Source organism: Brachyhypopomus gauderio, chromosome 14, assembly GCF_052324685.1.
Source record: "Brachyhypopomus gauderio isolate BG-103 chromosome 14, BGAUD_0.2, whole genome shotgun sequence".
NCBI lineage: Eukaryota > Metazoa > Chordata > Actinopteri > Gymnotiformes > Hypopomidae > Brachyhypopomus > Brachyhypopomus gauderio.
The window spans coordinates 4,039,111-4,064,110 of NC_135224.1; the positions used below are offsets into that span (position 1 = coordinate 4,039,111).

Consider the following 25,000-nt stretch of genomic DNA (forward strand, 5'->3'; position numbering starts at 1 on the left):
CCCAATCCCTAACCCCATTACCAACCCCTAATCCCAACACCAACCCCTAACCCCAACCCTAACTCGACAACAAAATCCATCAACAAAACCACAGGACATTAATTTCCAGTATTACCACCAAATATTCTGACTGATACCTAACTGAGTCACTGGTGGCACTGGTCCTGTGTACTCATAATGTACACGTATGTCCACTGTAGGATTTCTGTGAAAGGCTTGTCAGAGATGGCCATGTGTTGGTGTGCACCCTCCCAGTGTGAGGTTGTGAAGTTCTGCTCAGACTGATGTATGACGCTGCCTCACTTTCATAGGGCTCGTGTTCCGTCAGGATCACCCAGACGACGATGCTGAAACTGTAGACGTCAGACTTCTCCGTGGAGCGTGTGTTGATGCTGTCCAGGTGCTCAGGAGCCATGTAGCACAGGGTCCCGGCCGCACGCGCAGACGTCCTGCAGCCCAGGTGGCTCTGTCTGCGAGACTCCTCCTTCGTCAGCCTGCTCCACGTCTCACAGGTGGAGAGGCCCAGGTCTGCAATCTGACACACACAAGCACCCACGCGTGTGCAGGTAGGCGTGCACACAGACAACCTTCCATGAAAACTCTTTGTATGTTTATGAATTATAAATTCTTTGTCCTCTGAACACAGCCAATGTCATGGTCAAGGGCCTCAACCTTCAGAACACATCATGAGCAGCAGCTAAAGCCACCCAGTGTGCATGACGCGAGCCACACGTGAGCATGACGCGAGCCACACGTGAGCATGACGTGAGCCATGCATGAGCACGACACGAGCCACGCGTGAGCATGACGCAAGCCACACGCGAACATGACGCGAACCACACGCGAACATGACGCGAGCCACGCGTGACCATGTTGCGAGCCACGCGCGAGCATGATGCGAGCCACACGCGAACATGACACGAGCCACATGCGAACATGACACGAGCCACACGCAAGCATGACGCGAGCCACGCGTGACCATGATGCGATCCACGCGCGAACATGACACGAGCCACACGCAAGCATGACGCGAGCCACGCGTGACCATGTTGCGAGCCACGCGTGAGCATGATGCGAGCCACGCGCGAACATGACACGAGCCACACGCAAGCATGACACGAGCCACGCGTGACCATGTTGCGAGCCACACGTGAGCATGACGCAAGCCACACGCAAACATGACGCGAACTACACGCGAACATGACGTGAGCCACGCGTGACCATGTTGCGAGCCACGCGTGACCATGATGTGAGCCACGCACGAGCATGACATGAGCCACGCACGAGCATGACATGAGCCACGCGCGAGCATGACACGAGCCACACGCAAGCATGACGCGAGCCACGCGTGACCATATTGCGAGCCACGCGTGAGCATGATGCGAGCCACGCGCGAGCATGACACCAGCCACACGCAAGCATGACGCGAGCCACGCGTGACCATGTTGCGAGCCACGCGTGACCATGTTGCGAGCCACGCGTGACCATGATGCGAGCCACGCGCGAGCATGACACGAGCCACGCGCGAGCATGACACGAGCCACGCGCAAGCATGACGCGAGCCACGCGTGAGCATGTTGCGAGCCACGCGTGAGCATGATGCGAGCCACGCGCAAGCATGACGCGAGCCACGCGCAAGCATGACGCGAGCCACGCGCAAGCATGACGCGAGCCACGCGTGACCATGTTGTGAGCCACGTGTGAGCATGATGCGAGCCACACGCGAACATGACACGAGCCACACGCAAGCATGACGCGAGCCACGCGTGACCATGTTGCGAGCCACGCGTGACCATGTTGCGAGCCACGCGTGACCATGATGCGAGCCACGCGCGAGCATGACACAAGCCACGCGCAAGCATGACGCGAGCCACGCGTGACCATGTTGCGAGCCACGCGTGAGCATGATGCGAGCCACGCACAAGCATGACGCGAGCCACGCGTGACCATGTTGCGAGCCACGTGTGAGCATGATGCGAGCCACACGCGAACATGACACGAGCCACACGCAAGCATGACGCGAGCCACGCGTGACCATGTTGCGAGCCACGCGTGACCATGTTGCGAGCCACGCGTGACCATGATGCGAGCCACGCGCGAGCATGACACAAGCCACGCGCAAGCATGACGCGAGCCACGCGTGACCATGTTGCGAGCCACGCGTGAGCATGATGCGAGCCACGCACAAGCATGACGCGAGCCACGCGTGACCATGTTGCGAGCCACGTGTGAGCATGATGCGAGCCACACGCGAACATGACACGAGCCACACGCAAGCATGACGCGAGCCACGCGTGACCATGTTGCGAGCCACGCGTGACCATGTTGCGAGCCACGCGTGACCATGATGCGAGCCACGCGTGACCATGATGCGAGCCACGCGCGAGCATGACACAAGCCACGCGCAAGCGTGACGCGAGCCACGCGTGACCATGTTGCGAGCCACGCGTGAGCATGATGCGAGCCACGCACAAGCATGACGCGAGCCACGCGTGACCATGTTGCGAGCCACGTGTGAGCATGATGCGAGCCACACGCGAACATGACACGAGCCACACGCAAGCATGACGCGAGCCACGCGTGACCATGTTGCGAGCCACGCGTGACCATGTTGCGAGCCACGCGTGACCATGATGCGAGCCACGCGTGACCATGATGCGAGCCACGCGCGAGCATGACACAAGCCACGCGCAAGCATGACGCGAGCCACGCGTGACCATGTTGCGAGCCACGCGTGAGCATGATGCGAGCCACGCACAAGCATGACGCGAGCCACGCGTGACCATGTTGCGAGCCACGTGTGAGCATGATGCGAGCCACACGCGAACATGACACGAGCCACACGCAAGCATGACGCGAGCCACGCGTGACCATGTTGCGAGCCACGCGTGACCATGTTGCGAGCCACGCGTGACCATGTTGCGAGCCACGCGTGAGCATGACGCGAGCCATGCGTGAGCATGACATGAGCCACGTGTGAGCATGATGCGAGCCACGCGTGACCATGTTGCGAGCCACGCGTGAGCATGACGCGAGCTTTCCCTCAGCTTATGCAAGCTATCCTTCTCACTTCCCCTATCAGTTCTCCTTTAAAGGGGCTGACCAGTACTCATGTTTGGATTACAGCTTCATCACTGTAGAAATTTGCCCCCCTAAAGACAAATATGTACACAGTGAAGGAGAATTAGTAATGAATCTTCATTTTTTCTTTACTTTTCTCAAGGTTGCTATGAGGATCTTCAAATCTCACGTAATCTGTAATGTAGAAGTCTTCAGAGGGCTCTAATATTATCTACCGAGGACATTTATGCCCTCATATTGCGGCACGTGACTGTAGTTGTTCTGAATCACACCTGAGAAACATCCAGTGATTCACATCTGAACGTTAAGATCAGAAAACCTGTGCACTCATCAACCTGAACTCAGAGCCATCTCATTGCAGACATTACTGTACCTTTATGTGGAACTTTTCATCCACCAAGATGTTTTCAGGTTTGAGGTCCTTGTGAATGACTTTACTCTCTGTTAGATACACCATCCCCTCGAGGATCTCCAGAATAATCCTTCCTTTGATGGACATCGGAACTTTCACCTGGTAAACCAAAACAGCAGTGAAATACAGAAATGGCCCCATCGTGGTCACACCGGGGCACAGCAACATGAGATCTGAAGGCCACACTGTATTAAAGCCATGAGTATGAACACATGGAGGTAATCGTACCACATCAGGGGCTTCACTCTGCTCCTGGGCACAAAGCAGAGTGTCACTCTAAACCTAATCAAGGCCTGTGGTAGCATTTTAATATAAAAGCCTAGAACTAAACTGTGCCGGTGGAGGATTTCCAGAACAAGATCTGTGACGTGCTGGAAGAGGCGGAGTCAACACTCACATGAAACCCCAACACAGCTTCCTGCTTTCATCATAATCACCATAAATGTGAGATTAATCTGGTCTGAGGCCAACCAAATTATGCTTCACCAAAAAGAACTAAGATGTCATGAAACACAAAGTAATGGTCCTGGTGCAGGTTCAGGACGCCGGTACTGTGGTCCTCTAAAGATCATAGAAGAAAGAAGAAGAAAGTGATCTTCTCACACTCTGCAGCATGGCCAGCAGGTTCCCCTTGGGGATGAGCTCCATGACCAGGGAGTAGTCTCCATCCTCCAGAACCACCCCGAGGAGCTTCACCACTCGCTCGTGCCTCAGACGCCGCATCAAACTGCCCTCCTTCAGAAGACACGACTTCTGCCTGCATGCACGTGAGAAGAACACGCACGTTACCTCCTGGCCGAAATGCAAAAAATAAAAATAAAATAAACAAAACAAAAAAAATTGGATGCATGACTTTCTTATTTGTCTTTGAGTAGCATCCACTCTTTTGCCGCACTGATTCTTTAGTAGCTCAGTAACACAGTTCAATTATGTCTACTACATATTTGTTTTACTATGTCAGTCCACTGTGTGCGCTAATCCTCTTTTGGTTATTACATAATGCATTGTGCTGGGCAAGAGAGAAAAGGTTTTACACTCATGACAACTGAATCAAAACTCAGTCAAACTCAATCAAACATCATGAATCATCAAGAGAACCATCCCTGCTATGGCATCTCGGGCAAAGCCCAACACAGTTTCTGTCATGATTCATTTGTAAGGACATATTAAACCTTAACATGACTCTATATAATGTAAGGAAAACTGGAATAATGCCTTAAGACACACACATACAATATCTTGACACAATATCTTTTATTGACTGATTCAGGTAGCTGTTTAAGAAATTAGATCACCACTGTGGATGAGTGGGATTTCTATTACTAAACTGTGTGCGCGTCTTGCTGGTAAAATTGCTCCTGAAACCATCTATTTGAGGAACTTCACAAAGACCGCAGCCTCTGAACCATGGCGACCATGGAGGGCACACTGGGTTTGGGTATTAAGTCCAAAAAGTAGAAAGCTATTCCTATTTCTGATCAATTAACAGAACAGAGCATGAGAGCATTTGCTTTAAATGAAGAGATTTTTTAATACGTGCATTAATAAAGTTAATTAACCAACAATTCACTTTGTTCACATTGTGTGCAAACATTTTTTTTGCATGGTCGTGCCTGAAGGTTTCGTTCAGTGTGATCACAGAGTATATAAAAACAAAACATTTTGCTAATGTATTTGTACATAAGCACACTTGAATAAATACTTAAGTACCATGTAATGGCCCTTGGAGCCCGGTACTCACTCGCTGCGCAGTGGTCCCGTGTACACGGTCTTCAACACCACCTGTCCCAGTGTTTTATGGTAGCACAGGTACACCTCCCCAAATCCTCCATAATCCAGGCGCTCCTTCTTGATCAGGTCCGAGGAGTTCATCAGAGACACGTCCGAACTGGGCTGAGACGACATGGTCCGACTGGAGCCCAGCTTCAGTAAAGACACTGAGGTCAAACACTGCGGAAGTTGAAAACAATGTTCGGACGTGAAACCAGAACTCGACTGTAAAGTCGGGAACAGGGCGAAATAAATACTATAATAATATAGTAATAATATTAATGTTATAAACTACAAATAACACTGTAGTGAAGAAGTCAACGGGGTAATGTGGTGATACTGATACATTATAACTTACCTAAGGAGTCATTTTGTGAATATCGAAAAAGATGGAAATAAGAGACGATATGAACATCTTTATTGGAAAGTCCAGTGTTAGCCGGAAATGTTATAAAAAGGAAAAGCACACGCTGATTGGCATATTACCTACGCTACTTTTCCGGGATGTAGATTGAATGTGTTTGTAAGTATCGCAAGTGAAAGTAGAAAAACACAAAAATCCGAAAACCCCCTCTGACTAGACAGAAGTAATCGACGCCGGAGCAGAGGATGAACTGCGCCTTACAATTACCTTATAATATAGACTACTGTGAATGTGTGTGTGTTGTGTTGTTGTCTGATCTGATAGTGTTTAAAACAATTGGTGCCCGGTCTTCGGGTTTTGGCCTCTTCAAAAAATGTTTTTATGTAAAAAAAAAGAGTTCAATGTAGTGTTGACTATATTATGCTACAGTATAGGCTACTAAGGAAATGTTTGTGAACCCGTTTTTGAAAATGTTTTTGGTATTTTAATTGTTTACAAAATGTTATAATAAACATATGTAAACACACCCGACATTTTAAACTGCTTGTGTTTAAAGATCACCACATAAAGACGGCCTGCTTATTTTAGCTACCTGGCCAAACAAGTTAATACTGTATTTATTTTTCAGTTTATTTATCCATCTGTTTCTTTACCTTTTAGGTCGGTTCTTTACCTTTTTAGATCGGTAAGATTACCTTTACTGCGAAAACTTCTGATAGTTAGGAATCTAATTGTAATGGTGCTTTCTGTGTTGTAAAAAGGTTTAGATAAAACATTTTACTTCTACTCCTGCATCAAACTTCAAAAGCTTTCAGTTAGTATTGCTTTGTCAGTGTAAGTATCTCTCCTACTGTACGGCACCAAGTTACAAGTTATCCTGGAAACTAAATGTAGCCTCAGTGATTTCTGTCATAACACGTGTTCTCTTTTGTCCACAGTTGGGCCTGCTGTGCTGATTGACGGGTCTCTTCACAACCACTCAAGTTCCTCGCTGTTCCTTTGGTCGGATTGTCCCATGTCCACCACCTCTGCTCTGGGAAGGTGGTACATTCCCTTGAGGGGTTTATCGTACGCTTCCTCCGTTTCCACTGGGCCCATGGCAGGAGATTCCGTGCGTGTGTGTGTGTGTGTGTGTGTGTGTGTGTGTGTAACGGCTGCTGTCTGTTTATATGTATGCGTCCACAAACTTCATGTATAATCCTTCAAATATGTATATGTGTATATATATATATATATACACTTCCACTTTAAGAGCAGAGCTCCACTCTTACTAGGAAGTTGCACAACATTAACCCGCTTTAGGGCCAGACTTGCTCCCGGCTGTACCTGTGAAACATCGCAAGACGAGTATCGTTACTGTTCTCGGATCAGTGGCTCGTTTAAGAGAACTACATCTCCCAGGAACGCGCATGCGCGCGAGCGTGTACGGTACACTCGGGGAGTCCAGCAGGCTGTTGAAGGCAGATCCAGAACTGAGTAATCAAACTCTTCTCCTACTTTCAAACATCAGGATCCAGTCGGAAACCCGCATGATTGTGCCAGCGCTTTGACATGGGGAACGGAATTAATAAGGTAAACGCAACATATTTTATAACCACGCTAACAACTTCTAACAGGGATATTTAATAATGTCAAAAGAGCCTGTTAGAGCATTAAAATAAAATACTACCTCCGTGATGCTGAGGTAGTATGGTCAGATCTACCGAACTGCGTTAATACTGCCATTTGTACCGAAAAGAAACTGGTGCCACTGGTTGATTTATATATTCACTGTTATTTAGTGAAACACCCCCAGCGTGTTCGATGCCCTTGTGGGCGGGGGTCTGTTTGGGCCCCATGGACCGGGTCACGGGCCAATTCTGTACATTTAACAAGAAGTTTTCGTGCGTTGTGTGCTTCCTGAAGCCCCGGGCTGTTTAATCTGTCAAGGTAACTCCCTTTAAAGACGAACTACCAGCAAAGCTCGTTTGCCGACGTGAATTGCATGAACAGTCGAATATGATCACACTCCCCGAACGGCACAAGGAGGAAGACGGAGACGGAGCGCCAACGTTTTCACACTCCGTCGTGTGTCTGCTGCGGACGGGCGAGCAGAGCCATGAGCGCATCTCTAGAAATACAGACACGGACATGTCTGCCCTCCTGTTCCTGCACAGCCACGATCCTTTACAGTAGCAGCTCATAACTTCACATTCGGCCATGTAGATCGGGGCGTTCAGTTCCTGAGAAGAGTTTGTGATCAGTAAGAAAGAGCGCATGTACTGACATAACTATTCATGGATGGTTCGTGTTCCCTATAGATCCTCCCTGACCTGTACCTGGGAAACTTCAAAGGTGAGAAAAACCTGATGAATGAGTGAAACTATTCCCATAAACGCCACCAGGGGGCATTTGGTGGGTGTGTTATTCCTTCTGTTTATTTCTCTATTTTAGATGCGAGAGACAGGGAGCAACTGGCAAGGAATAACATCACCCATATTCTGTCCATCCATGACACTGCGGCACCCATCTTACAGGTAATAGAACCGCACCTCTCCTCTGTCTTCTCTCCTCTACCTCTGTCCTCTCCTCTGTAGCTCTGAACCGCCTTCTTGTGAAGGTGTCGTGATACTGAGGCCTCTTTCCCCCCTATACCTATTGTGGCAGGATGGATTAATGTCAAGCCACACACCTGCAGTAACAACACTGGTTTTTTATGTCATAACGTGCAGGTCCTGAGAGACACCTCGTGACACGAGATCCTCCGTCAGCTGCATAACCTGACAAGAATGACAAACATAACAAAATACCTCCGGTTACCTTCCACATATGACGGGCAAATATTATCTCAGATTTCTGTTAAAAGAAATTTACACACAGAAAGCCTGTTAATCTGTAATTAATGATGCCATTCAGTCTCGCATCTCTGTGTGCTCTGTGATAATCGAGAGAGAGAGAGAGAGAGAGAGAGAGAGAGAGAGAGAGAGAGAGAGTGAAAGAGAGTGAGAAAGAGAGAGAGGAACCTGGTTTGTTGATCTGTCGAGCTTCCCAGACTTGTTCTCCCTCCATGTGTGGTGTGTGAGGTCTTTCACGCTGTGGCCTTCTCCCGTGACACACAGACGAGTGTCTCGGGTGACACAGCGCTGCTTTGTCTCTAGATGGGAGTTGAGTGCAGACACTGACGGAAAACACCAGCTGGACTGAACGTGGTTTATAATAAACACAGTCTATATCCGGACATACGGAGAAGAGGTTCGGCCCTGATCTGGTGGAGAGTGTTTCACTTAGCAGAGCATGTGAATCAGATGAGTTAAAGCAAGGAGATCACTACCTGTGTGTGAGTTGGGTGAGCCAGCCCAAATGATTAAATATTTGTCGGGTTTTAATCTGTATCAGAACTGTGTTATGTGTTGCTGCTATCTTTCTGAGGAGGCCCCCTCATATTTAATATTGAATAAAAAATTAAATAATGAGTGAACGGATGAATTTTTTTTTTTTTTGCATTTAAAAATCTCCTACCATTTTGTACCAGTAAGGGGCGCTAGACTTCCTGCACTGAATGAGACGTCGCTTTACCCTGTATTGTGAAGTACCTACACATGTCAGTTACACATCCATGAACTTCCTTCACCAGCGCCCCCTCCTGGCCATGGTAAATCCTTCCCGCAGGGAGCCTTCCTTCAGTGGGGTGAGGAGCACACTCCACCGGTGGTGACCCCCCCATGCCACACGGGGTTCTGTGTCATTTCCTGAACTCATAAGTCAGAATGAAGGATCTTTCCTTGCCTCAGTGTTAAAGTTTAGATGTGAGAGTTTAGACACCTGTACACCCCCACTGGACAGACTGAGACATTTTAAATGATGATTTAAATGGTATTAGTTAGTAGCTATTATGTTTTGCAAGCATATTATATATTTAATGCAAATGACACAATACCATCTATATTGTGAAAATGTGGTAATCCCCTTAACGAGAGTGCCCAATCTCCTGAGACCTCATCTTATCAGACATATGCATGCACACCACTTCACATGCTGTACGTCTCCAGAGTTAGCAACCTCGCCATTATCAGAGCGGAACCAAATAACACCAGGGCTGTTTACCCCTGGGAAAAAGCCCCAGGTCATGTGATGCAGGCGTGCCTTTGAAAGCCCTTACGTGGAGAGAGGAGAGGTCATTCTCGTAGCGCCCTGTGCTGACAGCATGCTGGAGCTCTCAGACCCGGACCAGCCATCACACGCTTGTTTAATAAGGCTGCAACCTCTCTGATGTTCACATACATCTTCATGATACTTGCACATGTAGTGGACAGTGAGTCCTGTGTGTAGAAAGCATTCAGATTGAATCCATCTGACATTCATTCTGGATTTTCAAACCCAACACGTACAGCGTTGCTAAGCATAAAATGGCGTGGTAAAATAACCCCTTCCTATTGGACGGGCTTGTTCCCTCTCCGTCATGTGGCCTTGATCAGCTCTGTGGATCAGCTGTTGAATCAAAATGATCCGGTTTGTGCCGTGAGTTGTGAAGCACCGTGGTGGGAGCAGAATGTGCGTGGGGAGATCTCTGCGTGGGGAGATCACTGCGTGGGGAGATCTCTGCGTGGGGAGATCTCTGCGTGGGGAGATCACTGCGTGGGGAGATCACTGCGTGGGGAGATCTCTGCGTGGGGAGATCTCTGCGTGGGGAGATCTCTGCGTGGGGAGATCTCTGCGTGGGGAGATCACTGCGTGGGGAGATCACTGCGTGGGGAGATCACTGCGTGGGGAGATCTCTGCGTGGGGAGATCTCTGCGTGGGGAGATCTCTGCGTGGGGAGATCACTGCGTGGGGAGATCACTGCGTGGGGAGATCTCTGCGTGGGGAGATCACTGCGTGGGGAGATCTCTGCGTGGGGAGATCACTGCGTGGGGAGATCACTGCGTGGGGAGATCTCTGCGTGGGGAGATCTCTGCGTGGGGAGATCTCTGCGTGGGGAGATCACTGCGTGGGGAGATCACTGCGTGGGGAGATCTCTGCGTGGGGAGATCACTGCGTGGGGAGATCTCTGCGTGGGGAGATCTCTGCGTGGGGAGATCACTGCGTGGGGAGATCACTGCGTGGGGAGATCTCTGCGTGGGGAGATCACTGCGTGGGGAGATCACTGCGTGGGGAGATCTCTGCGTGGGGAGATCACTGCGTGGGGAGATCTCTGCGTGGGGAGATCACTGCGTGGGGAGATCTCTGCGTGGGGAGATCACTGCGTGGGGAGATCTCTGCGTGGGGAGATCTCTGCGTGGGGAGATCACTGCGTGGGGAGATCTCTGCGTGGGGAGATCTCTGCGTGGGGAGATCACTGCGTGGGGAGATCACTGCGTGGGGAGATCACTGCGTGGGCAGCTCCAAGCAACACTCCTTCACGTTAGGTGTGTGGAGCTCCTGCGTGTTTACAGGCCCCATCCCTGGACAGAACACAGACCCGTCCCAACACCGTGTGGCCCCCAGGCAGGGACAGCAGGGCGGGCACTCTGGGCTGATGTGGTGGTAGTTCTGCTGCTGTTGTTGTTGTTGTTGTTGTTGTTGATGATGTTGTTGTTGTTGTTGTTGTTGTTGTTGTTGTTGTTGATGCAGGGCTAATGCCGGGCTGTGTGTGTGTGTGGTTGACGAGGGAGAGTAACGCTCACCTCTGCTTGTGTTTAGGAGATGACCTATCTCTGCATCCCTGCTGCTGACCTGCCTACACAGAACCTGTGAGTGACTGGTAAACCACACCTGACATCTGGGCTTTCACACCAGCCAGATGAGGCCAAGAGCCTTTCTCCTCTTAATGTCCAGCTACTCTGGCAACCTGGGCGAGAAACGTGGTTCATGGGAATAATCTAATCCCTAGGAAACAGCTAAAGAGGCTGGATGTTGTGTGGTGGGATGAGGAGAACCACTGCTCCCTCTGGACCTGCTCTGTTCTCACTGCCTGACTCTCTCTGATGTACATGAGTATGTGTAGTGTACACAAGGCCAGCCAACTAACCAGCAAGCTGCAGAGGCTGCCGCACACACACACACACACACACACACACACCCACCCCCACCACTTCCTCTTGTGGCCCTCTCTGTTCAGGAAGGAAGCTATGAGCCGGTGCTGTGCACGGTCTGCTCTCCACCGCGCCTCTATTTATAAACACCCCCCAGGCCTAAACCCTTGTGCCCCCCCCACACCCTGTCCCACCTAGCCCCCCCCACTGCACCACAGCCAAACCTTCGCTGTCCTGCCTCCCCCCAACCCTGTGAGCCCCGTGTTCATCTTCTCACAACCCTGTGAAACCTCGCCACACAGGGCCTGAAACTCCGTGGAGAGTGGACAAACTGCACCTCTCTCATCCTGGTCCTGTCAGCGGGACGACAGATGACAGACATACTGCCACCCCGCCCACCACCTGCGTGACACTAGGATAATAAATTAGAAGGACGACCGCAGTGAAGGTGGTGATCACAACCAGGAGAAAAGACAAAGGCACACCTCAGAGTGTGTTTTAATGAAACGAAAATCCAGTCACAGAAATCACGTTATTAGTCTCAAAAGTATGTTAGTGAAGTAAAACATCACTCAGTCGACGTAGTACTGTTCATCCTGCAGTTATTAAGTTTGTGCATGTTGAATATTCATGCCCTTTCTGACCTGAGGTAAGATTATCAGTCTGACAGGTCACATCCATCTGGGACGTGAAACCCAAACAGATAAAGTTTATTCTGTGTGTTTATTTTGTGTTCACCCCTAGGGTTCAGCATTTCAAAGAGAGCATCACATTCATGCACGAGTCTCGTCTGAAGGGAGAGGGCTGTCTAGTCCACTGGTAAGTCTAAGGTCTGTAGCTCTTGATCTTACATTTCACACGTTTCCTATGTGTGTCTCTGTTTCTGCCTTTCTATCACATACACACATTAACAAGTATGATGTTATCTCAGTGAGGATCAAATGGGTCTACGCGACCAGCTGAGTGTGTGTCCTGATCAGATGTAGCGTCTCGTTCTGCAGAGTTGAGAACTAGGTGACAAAAGGGAAGCTTATTTTTACACCTCCAAAAAGTCACCAGCAGCGCTCACTCACCCTCTCAAACGCACGTGGTGAGATGTTCACCCTAACGCACGGCCGTGGTGAGATGTTCACCCCAACGCAGGCCCCTGTGTTAAGGTGCTTTGTGAGATTCAGAGGTAGGGGAGTGTAGTTCAGTCCTGTTACTGAGGTAAGGGAGTGTGTTTCAGTCCTGTTACAGAGGTAGGGGAGTGTGTTTCAGTCCTGTTACAGAGGTAGAGGAGTGTAGTTCAGTCCTGTTACAGAGGTAGGAGAGTGTAGTTCAGTCCTGTTACAGAGGTAGAGGAGTGTAGTTGTCCTGTTACAGAGGTAGAGGAGTGTAGTTCAGTCCTGTTACAGAGGTAGAGGAGTGTAGTTCAGTCCTGTTACAGAGGTAGGGGAGTGTAGTTGTCCTGTTACAGAGGTAGAGGAGTGTAGTTCAGTCCTGTTACAGAGGTAGGAGAGTGTGTTTCAGTCCTGTTACAGATGTAGGAGGAGTGTAGTTGTCCTGTTACAGATGTAGGGGAGTGTAGTTGTCCTGTTACAGAGGTAGGGGAGTGTAGTGTTTGGAGTTTTGTCCCTCTCGGATGGGGAATGAATCCCAGCCCACCACAGGGGTAGTTACCCACTACACCTACCACTTTACTATGTTACAGCCTGAGTCTCTGGGTCTGTCACTAAAGTAAGATCTCAGATGTTATGACTGAATCTCAGGAGACATGGAATCCCATTAATGTTTAAAATGATGATAGAGGTGCAGAAAGATGTAGAAAACCTCCATGCGAACACCTGACCAACAGCATTGTTTTAGAATTTGGATATCTTCATTTATTATTTGTTGTTTGTCTTTATACCTTTATTGTATGGCACACAAATCATCACAACCAATCCACAGATGGGAGAGAGATGGTTCCGCACTAATCATTCCTGTTCCTCCTGCTCCCTCTCCGGGTCCAGTTTGGCGGGCGTGTCCCGCAGTGTCACTCTGGTGGTGGCCTACATCATGACGGTGACGAGTGTTGGCTGGCAGGACGCACTGGCGGCTGTCAGGGTGGTGCGCCCCTGTGCCGGGCCCAACCCGGGCTTCCAGAAGCAGCTGCAGGAGTTTGAGAACACGCAGGCCCCAGAGGTGAGCTGTGTGTCAGGAGGTGAGTCGTGTGTCAGGAGGTGAGTCGTGTGTCAGGAGGTGAGCCGTGCGTCGGGAGGTGAGCCGTGTGCGAGGAGGTGAACCGTGTCAGAAAGTGAGACGTGTGTCGAGAGGTGAGCCGTGTGTCGGGAGGTGAGCCGTGTCAGGAGGTGAGCCGTGTGTCGGGAGGTGAGCCGTGTCTGGAGGTGAGCCGTGTGTCGGGAGGTGAGCCGTGTCAGGAGGTGAGCTGTGTTAGAAGGTGAGCCGTGTGTCCGGAGGTGAGTCGTGTGTTAGGAGGTGAGTCGTGTGTTGGGAGGTGAGCCGTGTCAGGAGGTGAGTCGTGTGTCAGGAGGTGAGTCGTGTGAGGAGGTGAGCCGTGTGAGGAGGTGAGCCGTGTGAGGAGGTGAGCTGTGTTAGAAGGTGAGCCGTGTGAGGAGGTGAGTTGTGTGTCAGGAGGTGAGCTGTGTGAGGAGGTGAGCCGTGTGAGGAGGTGAGCCGTGTGAGGAAGTGAGCCGTGTGCCGGGAGGTTAGCCGTGTGAGGAGGTGAGCCGTGTGAGGAGGTGAGCCATGTCAGGAGGTGAGCCATGTCAGAAGGAGAGGCTTGTGTCAGGAGGTGAGCCATTTCAGGAGGTGAGCCGTGTCAGGAGGTTAGCCGTGTGTCAGGAGGTGAGCCGTGTGTCAGGATGTGAGTCGTGTCAGGAGGTGAGCCGTGTCAGAAAGTGAGCCGTGTATCCGGAGGTGAGCCGTGTGTCAGGAGGTGAATCATGTGTCGGGAGGTGAGTCGTGTGTTGGGAGGTGAGCCGTGTGAGGAGGTGAGCCGTGTGTCAGGAGGTGAGCCATGTGAGGAGGTGAGCCGTGTGTCTGGAGGTGAGCCGTGTGAGTAGGTGAGCCATGTCAGGAGGTGAGCTGTGTTAGAAGGTGAGGCGTGTGTCAGGAGGTGAGCCGTGTTAGGAGGTGAGCCGTGTGAGGAGGTGAGCCGTGTGAGGAGGTGAGCCATGTCAGGAGGTGAGCCATGTCAGAAGGAGAGGCTTGTGTCAGGAGGTGAGCCATTTCAGGAGGTGAGCCGTGTCAGGAGGTTAGCCGTGTGTCAGGAGGTGAGCCGTGTGTCAGGAGGTGAGTCGTGTCAGGAGGTGAGTCGTGTCAGGAGGTGAGCCGTGTCAGAAAGTGAGCCGTGTGTCCGGAGGTGAGCCATGTCAGAAGGAGAGGCTTGTGTCAAGAGGTGAGCCATTTCAGGAGGTGAGCCGTGTCAGGAGGTGAGCCGTGTGGCAGGAGGTGAGTCGTGTCAGGAGGTGAGCCGTGTCAGAAAGTGAGCCGTGTGTCCGGAGGTGAGCCGTGTGTCAGGAGGTGAATCGTGTGTTGGGAGGTGAGTCGTGTGTTGGGAGGTGAGCCGTGTGAGGAGGTGAGCTGTGTGTCAGGAGGTGAGCCATGTGAGGAGGTGAGCCGTGTGTCTGGAGGTGAGCCGTGTGAGTAGGTGAGCCATATCAGGAGGTGAGCTGTGTTAGAAGGTGAGGCATGTGTCAGGAGGTGAGCCGTGTTAGGAGGTGAGCCGTGTGAGGAGGTGAGCCGTGTGAGGAGGTGAGCCATGTCAGGAGGTGAGCCATGTCAGAAGGAGAGGCTTGTGTCAGGAGGTGAGCCGTGTGAGGGGGTGAGCCGTATCGGGAGGTGGGCCATGTCAGGAGGTGAGCCATGTTAGGAGGTGAGCCGTGTATCATGAGGTGAGCCGTGTCGGGAGGTGAGCCGTCTGTCGGGCGATGAGTCGTGTGTGAGGAGGTGAGCCGTGTCAGGAGGTGAGCCGTGTGTCAGGAGGTGAGTCGTGTCAGGAGGGGAGTCGTGTGAGCAAAGGAGAGCAAAGACGACATGATTTACACCACCTTTATTCACTCATTTATTGTTTTGCTTTTGCAGAATAAGCTTCCCACAGTTCTCTTCTTCTCGAGCGTGGCTTTTGAAATGGAACCTGTCCTTGGTTCACCTTCATATGACCTTCATATTTCTCTTCCCTCTTCCAGTTCCGAGAGTGGATACGGAAGAAGTACAAGGACTGGCCTTTCGACGACGAGGAACACATACGCAACCTGCTGACCTCTGTGCCCACTACAGCGCCCCCTGGAGGAGTGGGGTCTGAGCACAGGGCCATGTACACGTGAGGAGAGCAGGCAGCCCAGCTGCCAGAAGACCAACCCCGAAACTCTCCGCCTCTGAGCGAGTCTGCTCCGCTCATGGACAACTCCGTCACCTCCGCCGGGCTGCTGTAGCCACTGGCATCTCCACACAGTTTTGTGACCGTGTCCTTCGTGTGATAGGCTGGCACTGTTCTCTAACTTATTGCCTTTTTGTAAATATATCTTGCCGGTGTTTGCATTTGAGCAGTGTTGAATACAAATTTGTATTTCATTGTACACAGGAAATGAACATTTTTAAGTCAGTGTAATAAATATGATTTATGTTGATCTCAGTAATCAATGTATTTTTCCAAAGTCAGATAAATTCAACCCTCTACTGTAACTATGAGGGTTAACTGAGCATGAAGACTCGTGTGCAGAGGAAACAACGTAAAACAGCTGGTTTTACACTTTATTGGGTTTGTCCAACGTCATCAATAGGGTTTTCATCACCACTTCAGTTCAGGTTTACACACTGCAAAGTATAGTATATATGACCAAATCGAACAGTTTTACTTACATTTGGTTCACGGACTACAACCTTATCTAACCCATGTGGATAACGGGTTAGTGGCTGCGCTTTGGATTTCTACATCCGCCAGATGGCACAATTTTTTTGTTATCACTACAGTACAACACGGATTACTACTCATTTTTACTGACACGATGACAATAGTGCCGTACATATGGTTCTAGAATTGTGTTCATATATATATATATATATATATATATATATATATGAACACACACACAGACGCAAGACAGGATTCAGTCTACATTTCAGCTACATTTTCTTTTACATTCGCGTCCTTTACTTCGTAAACTTTACCAACTCGATTCACGAGAATAAAGTAAACAGATCGAGCGGATATCGGAAAGGATTACTATGACGGTCGCAGGGAGATTTTCGGGTCTCTATCCGGAGAGAATTGTTCCGCCGTGCGCGCCGCGACCCGAAGCTCGCCGGGATTTCCCGTATTGGATGTTTACTTGCGGGTTTTCGGTCCGACGCGTTTCAAAGAAGTCTTATAATAAAGACGCGTGTAGTGCGCCCTCTGCAGAAGAGCGCGTCCGCTGGGTTCGCTCCGCCCCGTGTCTGCGCATCGGCACCTCCGGGGGTATAAGGGCTGGACCGAGACTCTTTCTTCCGACTTCGAGCGGGTTAGAGCATCACCTGGACGGAGCTCGTGCAGCGCGTTCGTAAAGGTAAGCGCGCGCGCCTGCTTTGGGATGCAGCAGTGCAGTGATGCAGTGATGCAGTGCATCTCGCCGGAGATGAGTAACTCTGAGACTCAGACTAACTTTAAACATTTTTATTTCGCTTTTTTTGTTATTGTAGTATCAAATGATTCTAGGTAACTAGACCAACGTGTGTGTTATTCTAGTCTAAATAGCCCCCAGGAACCACTGCAAATACAGTTTAGCTCCTACACTTATACATTAGATTACTTACAAGGACTTTCAACGCTTTGGCTTGTATTAATTAATTAATTTCTTTATTGTGACATTTTAGTGCATGCCTCCAAATATTCTTTTGACTGTTTTGTTTTCAGTCCAAGCACACCCAGACAACTTTAACCTCTCATCGTAACTGCATGTCGCCGTTAGGCCGCTTGCCATCACCACACGTCGTATTTGCATGAGCCAAGCTGTGCACCTGCCGCTCGGTCACCACTGCCGCATGCGTCTTTGACAGGCATGAATTTAGATGGAGACGGCAGCATGTCAGTCAATTGTGGCAATGGCAAACTTAGACAATGGCTCATCGAACAGATTGATAGCGGGGAATATCCCGGCCTGGTCTGGGAGAATGACGAGAAAACCATTTTCAGGATACCCTGGAAACATGCGGGAAAACAGGACTACAACCGCGACGAGGATGCGGCTCTCTTTAAGGTGAGTGACCCTGGCAGACAAGTTTCGACTCCTTTATCATCTCCATAATCGCTACTTTTATTTATTTATGATTATTGTGATTTAGAAGTTGCATTGGAATACTAGTGCATTAGTAACAGGGAAATATTAACTCATGATGGCCTAAGTTGAAACGAATGAAATTCATCAGCGCCATAAACTGTAGGTTGGTGAGTTATATGGTAATGGTGTGAACCATGACAATTTGTAACGCATTTGTCACGTTTTTATGGATCATAATGTGTTTAGGAGTGAACGGCCGCTGTGATGCTGCCCGTATGTAAGTTGTTTTTGTCGCTGCGCACTGTGGCTTTAACACAGCTGGAACTACTGGGTAGGAGAGTTAATGTCACACTGGTGCCCAGTGCCTCCGAAGAACTACCACCCCACTCGTGTTTCTCCTCGGTGGAAACAGAATGTGACTGGTGGTAATCTGGTTACTGGTGGTAATCTGGTTATGGTGGTAGTCTGGTTACTGATGGTAATCTGGTTACTGGTGGTAGTCTGGTTACTGATGGTAATCTGGTTACTGATGGTAATCTGGTTACTGGTGGTAGTCTGGTTACTGATGGTAATCTGGTTACTGGTGGTAGTCTGGTTACTGATGGTAATCTGGTTACTGATGGTAATCTGGTTACTGGTGGTAGTCTGGTTACTGATGGTAATCTGGTTACTGGTGGTAGTCTGGTTACTGATGGTAGTCTGGTTACTGATGGTAATCTGGTTACTGGTGGTAGTCTGGTTACTGATGGTAATCTGGTTACTGATGGTAATCTGGTTACTGGTGGTAGTCTGGTTACTGATGGTAGTCTGGTTACTGGTGGTAGTCTGGTTATTGGTGGTAGTCTGGTTACTGGTGGTAATCTGGTTACTGGTGGTAGACTGGTTACTGGTGGTAATCTGGTTACTGGTGATAGACTGGTTAGTGGTGGTAATCTGGTTACTGGTGGTAGTCTGGTTATTGGTGGTAGTCTGGTTACTGGTGGTAATCTGGTTACTGGTGGTAGACTGGTTACTGATGGTAATCTGATTACTGGTGATAGACTGGTTAGGGGTGGTAATCTGGTTACTGGTGATAGACTGGTTACTGGTGGTAATCTGGTTACTAGTGGTAATCTGGTTACTGGTGATAGACTGGTTACTGGTGGTAATCTGGTTACTAGTGGTAATCTGGTTACTGGTGATAGACTGGTTACTGGTGGTAATCTGGTTACTAGTGATAGACTGGTTACTGGTGGTAATCTGGTTACTGGTGATAGACTGGTTACTGGTGGTAATCTGGTTACTGGTGATAGACTGGTTACTGGTGGTAATCTGGTTACTAGTGATAGACTGGTTACTGGTGGTAATCTGGTTACTGGTGATAGACTGGTTACTGGTGGTAATCTGGTTACTAGTGGTAATCTGGTTACTGGTGGTAATCTGGTTACTGGTGGTAATCTGGTTACTGGTGGTAATCTGGTTACTAGTGGTAATCTGGTTACTGGTGGTAATCTGGTTACTGGTGATAGACTGGTTACTGGTGGTAATCTGGTTACTGGTGATAGACTGTGTCTCAGGTTCTGCTTTGTCTGCCAGGCTTGGGCACTGTTCAAGGGAAAATACCGGGAGGGCGTGGACAAGCCGGACCCACCCACATGGAAGACCCGACTCCGCTGTGCCCTTAACAAGAGCAACGACTTTGACGAACTTGTGGACAGAAGCCAGCTGGACATATCAGACCCGTATAAAGTCTACCGGATTATACCCGAGGGGGCCAAACGAGGTAAGACGTGTACCCTTAATCCAGCCCTGGTGCCCCGGGCTGCCTCTAACCCGCCAATCTGAGGCTATGATAAGATAAGCTGTCTTATACCTGTCTGAGGGTATGTCTGGTCTGATAGGGGAGTAGTCCTAATCAGGAAAATAGATTCTGGCTTCATAAATCTCAGCGAGTCCCAGGTGACTTGTGCTGAAAGTGTGTCTGGGTGTAGGATTTCGATTGTTTAAGTTCTCTCCTTAATTTAACACAGTTTTCTCTTTAATAGTCTTTCACCTGACATATTTCACTTGACATATATTTCTCCACAATATTTGACATGTTTAAGGTCTGAACTTAGAGGACGCATCTTAAAATTTTGAAATGCAAGTTCTTTGCTAAGACTTACTCACCCAGCACTCCTCAGAGCCCTGAGGTCCCTCCCCCTGTTCCGCCCCTCCCCTGCTCCGCCCATGCAGGGGGAGTGGCTGTGATTTATGTGCACTATGAGCACGGCTGCTTGCTCTCTCCCTCAGTGGAGCAGGAAGTAGAGAGGAAGCCACTGCATGCTCTGCAGTGTGCCTCGTGCTTTTAATAGAGACCAGCAAAGAAGAGCACAGGCCCATGTGACCTGGGGTCAACCAGACCGAGACCTGTCCTCTCACCCTGCACCTCTGTGTCATAGCAACCTGCATGAGAGAGAGAGAGAGAGAGAGAGAGAGAGAAAGAACAGACACAGAGGGAGAAAAAATGAGAGATAGAAAGAGAGAGAGAGAGAGAGAGAAAGAAAGAGAAGCAGATAAAGGGAGAGAGAAACAGACGTTTTGGACTGACAGTTCTGTCTGGCATACCACACTGATGCTTTTGTCTCTCAGTGCTATTTCTACACCTGGGGCGGTTGTTGCCTGCGTTAGCTACACACAGTGTGTACAGGACAGATACATATTGCCAGCAGTTCTCTCAGAAACACCCTCTCTGGCTTTATATTGTGATAAACGTTACTCTCCTGTTTACAGTATAGCAGATTCTGCTTTCCCTGTGACAAAGCCACATTCAAATTTAGCCGTTTCATGTAATTACACTAAACCTAGTCAGTATAAATGCTGAATTGTTTAAGGGCTCAGTGTGAATAATAATTATAATATGATTTAGAAAGTGGGATTTATTTTTTATTTATTTTAAATATGACTGGAGCTCCAGATCAAGACTTGACATCTTGGTGACCTCATAGATGGTCAGACAGCCCACACTAAGTCTCTAAGGCGTTATTGCCTATGTAGTTCTGTGTGAGAAATGACGGGGTTCCTCTCTTATCCAGGCTCCAAGTCCAGCAGTATTGACGAGGCGTCTGCACACGTGACGTCTCTGGCGTACCCCATGCATTCTCCTTATTCTTCTCTGCAGTCTCCGGTAAGCTGGCGACACAAATCCCCCTTTCTGCTCACGCTTTTGACCAGGTCAGTGGTGATACATCATCACCGTTTCCTCCCAGTCATTTATTTGACGGTCACTTCCTAGATGTCCAGTTACGTGCTGTCCCAGGAGAGGAGGGAGTGGAGAGAGTTCAACTCCGAGCAGCCGCACCACCAGCCTCCGGCCTCGGACCTCCCGTACGGGCCGTGCCCCTACCCGACCGCCCGGCCGCTCCAGTGGCACACGCCGCCCTGTGACAACGGTACGATGGTCCCGCGGGTTTGTCAGGCATCCCAGAATGCCGCGGCGATTCGAACATGACTCTTCTAGTCCTGACTCTGAAGTCTAACACTCTTGAACATCACTGACAGCTGGACATTTGTTCAGATTCAACAAATGCATCTCTGAGAAGCGTGAAAGTGTTGCATGGAAAAAGCCTCTTTAATCCGTGAGCATTTCCAAGTGTCTGGAGCAGTCCTGCACGCAGCTGCCCGCATGTGGCTGCTGGGATGTTTTAAAGATTCATTGCACAGCAGTGTTGATGTATCCAGAATGCACAGTGTGTTAATGATTTAGCTTCTGCTACTGTCTGCATGAGTGCTGGGTTGATTATCACACTATCACCCTGCTGTGCTCGTAGCTGACCCCACTGAGGAAATCTAAATTTGTGCTAGACACTGCAGCTGCTAACCTCTCACTCTGAGCGATACGAAAGGTACGGTGCACTGTGCAGTGTCTTGGAGCACGTTTTTAAAAGTCATAATGGAAACTACACAGCAGACTAAAGTTTAAACTGAATAACAGTGAAATGCTTCACACCTTCTGGCGCTGTAAATGCTACACAATGCAACTAATAAGGAGACAACGAAAAGGTTGATTGAATCCATTGTTTAAAGACTTTAATGAAGGCAGCGTAGTTACATATGCTATTGCAGACTTGAACTAAGTGGAAGTTCTTGAGTGTGTTTTGAGGAACCAAACTCTCTCTCCCTAACTCCAGGTATGAGAAACCGAACAGAAAGTCGTGGGCACAGAATCTGCTCCTCACATGACAGCGCTGATTAATGGATTCACTGATGTTAACATTTGGTTTAGTGCCATTTATGTTGAGCCCTTTTTTAAGTGCTGTGGATCTTCACAAATTGGGACATAGGTCAGGAGTTGTGAGGCGACATCGTTAGCCCTTCTCCACTCTGCATGAACTTCTTCAGGAGATGTTCTGTAGGAGAGCAAGACAGGGAGAAGCCAGGCCTGAACATACCTGAGAAACAGTTGTCCTGATCACCCCACGGTTGTCCTGATCACCCCACGGTTGTCCTAGTCACCCCACAGTTGTCCTAGTCACCCCACAGTTGTCCTGATCACCCCACAGTTGTCCTGATCACCCCACGGTTGTCCTAGTCACCCCACAGTTGTCCTGATCACCCCACGGTTGTCCTAATCACCCCACGGTTGTCCTAGTCACCCCACAGTTGTCCTGATCACCCCACGGTTGTCCTGATCACCCCACGGTTGTCCTAGTCACCCCACAGTTGTCCTGATCACCCCATGGTTGTCCTAATCACCCCACGGTTGTCCTAATCACCCCACATACACTTCTGCTCTGACTCCTTTCACACAGCCTTCATTAGGTGTCGAAGCTACTTCACAAATAGTTGCAGCCAGAAATAAGTATGACTGAGAGCTTCGTTTCCTCCTGAGCAATGAAGTTCAAAAATACACCAGTGGACTAGCAGAGTGTTGACAGAGGACTGATGTGTAAAGTGATATTAATTAAGATCTGCTTTATGAGCTGTGTTGAGGAAAAGATTCTGTTAAGTATGTGGGAGTAAAATGGTTCTCTACGGTGCTAGCATTCATCACTGGTTCTTGTGTAATATACAATAAATGAAAAAAAACAAAAAAAAACAAATATTACTATAAAATCCAGCTTTACATCATATGTGACAGTTTACCAAAGCAAGAAGTGGTTGACCAGTTAAATCATGTTCCTATGCTGTGGTTCCTTCCACATTTACTTCAAGAAGAGACCAGAGAGGATGTGAGTCTGTAGACATGTAGGTGAAACTAAAGCCACGCCCACTAATAGTGAACATGCTTTTCCAGGGTACCAGATTTCCGGATCCTTCTACACCTACACTCCTACAGAGTCCCACCCTGTGCCAATGGAATCCAGTATGAGATCTGCAGATTCCACGCCAGGCAATGGTAAACACACACACACATCATCATCATCATCATCATCATCATCATCATCATCATTATCATCAAATCTGTTTTTGGAGATTTCAGATAAATTTTCTTGAAACCTTTAGATTGAAATCCATTTTTTTCCTCCTGATTTGTACGCTTTAAGTGTCTCAGTAAAGCTTCAGCTCCTGGTCCCCTGCTCAAACCAGGACCGAGCGCATGTCCAGAAAAGTGACCAGGATGGCCGTGGAGTCCGAGTTTCTCCCCTCTCAACCTCCCGATCTCACTCCTTTCCCAGACTGCCGCCTGCACATCTCCCTGTACTACCGGGAGTCCCTGGTGAAGGAGGTGACCACCAACAGCCCCGAAGGCTGCCGCATCTCCTCTGGCCCTTCGTCCTCGCCCTCCTCGCCCTCCTCGCCGTGCCCGGGCGAGCGGCTGTACGGCGGGCCCGAGACCGTGCTGCTTCCCTTCCCCTACCCGTCCTCGCAGCGACGCGGCGCCGACAAGCTGCCCAACGTGCTGGAGCGCGGCGTGCTGCTCTGGCTGACTAACGACGGCCTGTACGGCAAGCGGCTGTGCCAGGGCAGGGTGTACTGGGAGGGCCCGCTGGCCCCGTACTCCGACAAGCCCAACAAACTGGAGAAGGAGCAGACGTGCAAGCTCATGGACACCCAGCAGTTCCTCTCAGGTGGGGATCACGGGTCCTGCCGCCCAAACGCACGGGTGTGTGGAATTGGGCGGAGCGCTTTGACGCTGTTAGCTGAAACGTTAACTGGGTACGGCCACGTACCATGTGAGATGATGTCGTTATTACGAGCTCTCTGGACTGGTGAATTACGAATGCTGGAGCTTCATGTCTAGGTGGGACTGTAGTCTCAGGCAGCACTTGCCTACGGGGGGGGATCTACGGGGGGAATAGAAGACTTAATCATAGGTGCTAGGTTTTAGTTTCAGGCTAACTGGTACACCACTGGTACATCAGGAAAGCGCTCTGCTGTAGAAATGCATGTGCCTGGTGAACGGCAGGGCAGCAAATTTGTAAGAGCTTCTAAACAAAAATCCAGTAGTATGGGTTTTAGGAATGATTTTTTAAAGTAGTATGGATTTTATCTGTGTATTTTAAAAGTAGAATGAATTTAAACGATTTTTACGTAGTATGGACCTAGGCAGTTGTTTAAAAGTAGCATGGATTTTTAAAATGTTTTTGAAAACGTAGTATGGCTTTTAAATATGCATTTAAAATAAGTAAAATATATTTCAGCTTGAGGCAACATGGTGAGGATGATGGTGACGATGATGATGATGATGGTGGGCAGTAGTAGAGTCTTAGGTGAGCGTGTGTGTGGCAGGATTAATAATAGATCACAAATCAAGAGACTGAAAGAAGGGGTGAGGCCCAAAGGCAATAATGATATTGCTGGTAATGCTAACTGTGCTAATCACTGTTTGCAAGGTAGTTGTGATAAGAGAAGATGCTTTAGAACCCTGTGAAGTGTTCTGGATTGTTACACCATGCACGTGTCACAATAGGCCCTAATCGTTGTTGTGATAAGAGAAGATGCTTTAGAACCCTGTGAAGTGTTCTGGATTGTTACATCATGCACGTGTCACAATAGGCCCTAATCGTTGTTGTGATAAGAGAAGATGCTTTAGAACCCTGTGAAGTGTTCTGGATTGTTACATCATGCACGTGTCACAATAGGCCCTAATCGTTGTTGTGATAAGAGAAGATGCTTTAGAACCCTGTGAAGTGTTCTGGATTGTTACATCATGCACGTGTCACAATAGGCCCTAATCATT

At 49.2% G+C, this 25,000-nt stretch overlaps 3 protein-coding genes across 14 annotated transcripts in view; 2 read left to right on the top strand and 1 right to left on the bottom strand.

Moving 5' to 3' along the window:
• The window catches only part of ripk1l (receptor (TNFRSF)-interacting serine-threonine kinase 1, like), a 12,064-nt gene extending 6,194 nt beyond the window's left edge, over nt 1-5,870 (bottom strand). The window contains exons 1-5 of one of the 3 annotated variants that reach the window (XM_076972421.1): nt 5,750-5,870; nt 5,235-5,443; nt 4,097-4,250; nt 3,455-3,592; nt 304-535 (exon numbers count right to left, since the gene is read on the bottom strand). In XM_076972421.1, the coding sequence (XP_076828536.1) occupies nt 304-535; nt 3,455-3,592; nt 4,097-4,250; nt 5,235-5,398 (688 nt within the window). In that variant the 5' untranslated portion in view covers nt 5,399-5,443; nt 5,750-5,870. Of the gene's footprint in view, nt 1-303; nt 536-3,454; nt 3,593-4,096; nt 4,251-5,234; nt 5,444-5,621 lie in introns of all 3 variants that reach the window. The other 2 variants (XM_076972422.1, XM_076972420.1) reach the window with 2 other exon arrangements.
• A 1,169-nt stretch (nt 5,871-7,039) lies between these two features.
• dusp22b (dual specificity phosphatase 22b) lies at nt 7,040-16,230 on the top strand. Of its 10 annotated transcripts, none has more exons than XR_013120834.1 (8): nt 7,041-7,199; nt 7,928-7,961; nt 8,061-8,143; nt 11,286-11,335; nt 12,362-12,436; nt 13,612-14,821; nt 14,875-14,893; nt 15,053-15,932. XR_013120834.1 is itself a non-coding variant. In XM_076972242.1 (7 exons), the coding sequence occupies exons 1-7, from the start codon at nt 7,179-7,181 to the stop codon at nt 15,925-15,927; spliced, it is 573 nt and encodes a 190-aa protein (XP_076828357.1). In that variant the 5' UTR covers nt 7,042-7,178; the 3' UTR covers nt 15,928-16,230. The 10 variants fall into 10 exon arrangements, 3 of the variants coding, with proteins under 3 accessions (XP_076828358.1, XP_076828357.1, XP_076828359.1); XR_013120835.1 differs by having other exon boundaries at nt 13,612-14,537; nt 14,593-14,611; nt 14,648-15,932; XR_013120837.1 differs by having other exon boundaries at nt 13,612-14,393; nt 14,447-14,518; nt 14,786-15,932.
• Nucleotides 16,231-16,731: 501 nt separating this feature from the next.
• The window catches only part of irf4a (interferon regulatory factor 4a), an 11,159-nt gene continuing 2,890 nt past the window's right edge, over nt 16,732-25,000 (top strand). Inside the window, exons 1-7 of the mRNA XM_076972241.1 lie at nt 16,732-17,148; nt 17,496-17,838; nt 19,435-19,621; nt 20,913-21,004; nt 21,113-21,269; nt 23,114-23,215; nt 23,496-23,888. Coding sequence (XP_076828356.1) covers nt 17,641-17,838; nt 19,435-19,621; nt 20,913-21,004; nt 21,113-21,269; nt 23,114-23,215; nt 23,496-23,888 — 1,129 coding nt within the window. The 5' untranslated portion in view covers nt 16,732-17,148; nt 17,496-17,640. The remainder of the gene's footprint in view (nt 17,149-17,495; nt 17,839-19,434; nt 19,622-20,912; nt 21,005-21,112; nt 21,270-23,113; nt 23,216-23,495; nt 23,889-25,000) is intronic.